Source organism: Octopus bimaculoides, chromosome 14, assembly GCF_001194135.2.
Source record: "Octopus bimaculoides isolate UCB-OBI-ISO-001 chromosome 14, ASM119413v2, whole genome shotgun sequence".
Lineage (NCBI taxonomy): Eukaryota > Metazoa > Mollusca > Cephalopoda > Octopoda > Octopodidae > Octopus > Octopus bimaculoides.
Window position 1 is genome coordinate 12,892,336 of NC_068994.1, and position 1,805 is coordinate 12,894,140.

The 1,805-nt window shown below is 35.2% G+C and overlaps 1 protein-coding gene across 1 annotated transcript in view; it reads left to right on the forward strand.

Annotated features, from left to right (window-relative positions):
- Positions 1-702: 702 nt before the first annotated feature.
- LOC106877680 (meiotic recombination protein REC8 homolog) overlaps positions 703-1,805 on the forward strand; it is a 31,177-nt gene continuing 30,074 nt past the window's right edge. The window contains exons 1-2 of the mRNA XM_014926628.2: positions 703-773; positions 1,386-1,454. Of these exons, the coding sequence (XP_014782114.1) occupies positions 718-773; positions 1,386-1,454 (125 nt within the window). The 5' untranslated portion in view covers positions 703-717. The remainder of the gene's footprint in view (positions 774-1,385; positions 1,455-1,805) is intronic.

The following is a 1,805-nucleotide window of genomic DNA, read 5'->3' on the forward strand; positions in this document are numbered from 1 at the left end:
AACAGGAAGTAAGAGTGAGAGAAAGTTGTGGTGAAAGAGTACAGCAGGGTTTGCCACCATCCCCTGCCGGAGCCTCGTGGAGCTTTAGGTGTTTTCGCTCAATAAACACTCACAACGCCCGGTCTGGGAATCGAAACCGCGATCCTATGACCGCAAGTCCACTGCCCTAACCACTGGGCCTTTGCGCCTCCACGTTAGTTGAGTACAGAGATGTTATAAGAAAATAAGATGACAGAGGAATAAATGATTATCTTATGAACTTCATTAGCTTACAGCTGTTTCTGCTATAAGGTGCAGTAGACTCATATTTGAGTGTCTGAGTAACACCTTATAGTTTCATCAGAGCCTTGAAATTGAGGTGCAATGATGAAGCTATAATGTAATTACTCAGGTACTCAAATGAGTCCACTGCATCTTTAGGCAGAAACAGCTGTAAGCTATTGAAGTTCATAAGATTATAGTTTATTCCTTTGTCGTCTCATTTCCCTTGTGGTAATGGGTGTGTGTGTGTGTGTGTGCGCACGTGTGTGTATGCACACGTGTGTGTGTGCATGTGTGGTTTCTTGTATTTAGTTACACTCCTTGACTGTTCAAGCCCTATCCACACTATTGACAAAATAAATACCTGTGATATTTTGGTGTCAATGTGGGATTTCATCATTATTGCTATTAACCATTTCTTTAAAACAAAATTTCTTTTTCTTTTCAGATTAAGTCATGTTTTACAGCACTGAGATTCTCAACCAAAGAGGAGGCCGTTTTGCTCTGATATGGTAAATTTTGCTTCCATTTTTGAGTGGACATAAATTTTGAAATTAAAATGTTAAAAAGAAATTGAATTAAATAAAAAAAAAAAATAAAGATAAAAGAATGATACATTTGTATAAGTATTTAATCCTTTTGTGACCATATATTTTATATATCAGATACAATTTACTTGTGTGTTTTAATTAATCTTAAATGGGTTAAGGAAAATATAAAAGTTGTGTGTTTTTAAATACTGTATGTCCATGAGATATTATCTCCAGATAGACATTGTAGTTAATTTGTTTTGTTTTTTTTATGCTTTTGCATTATGTATGATATATAGATGACTATTTTAATTTGGTACTGTTTCTGTTGTTCATAAAAATTTTTTATTCAGCTAAGCAACTTGTTGCAACACCAGTGATTTTTCCTATGTCACTAGCGATGTTTTTTGTCTTCGCATACAGTTGCTAGTGAGTACACACTATTGACAGACTGAAGAGGCACTATCCTCTCCATTTGAAGATTTATCTATCACCTGCTTAATTTTGTAAAAACCAGAAGTTATATCTCTCGAGATTCTCATGATTAATAAATTTTTTTATTACTCTTTCTTTAACAAATAACAAAAAACCCAGGCTGGCAGCAACCAAAGGCCGAAAGCTATCAAGACGAGAAGTGTGTGGTGTAAATTTAGTAGATACATGGTGAGTAATTAAAAGTCTGTATTTCAGAATCATTAGTAATATTAGTTTCAAATTTTGGGATGCAGTAAGTTTATTACATCACCCCCAGTGCTCAACCGGTACTTATTTTTGTCGACCCTGAAAAGTTGAAAGGCAAAGTCAACCTTGACAGCATTTGAACTCTGAATGTGAAGATAACAAAATGCCACTAGCCATTTTGTCCAGTTTTTCTACCTGGCCAGCTCCTCTAAACCGTCCTACCCATGCATGCATGGAATATTGATGTTAAATGATGATGATGATATATATATATATATATATATATATATATATTCGACGACTGGCACCCATGCCAACGTCATCTCCTTCATT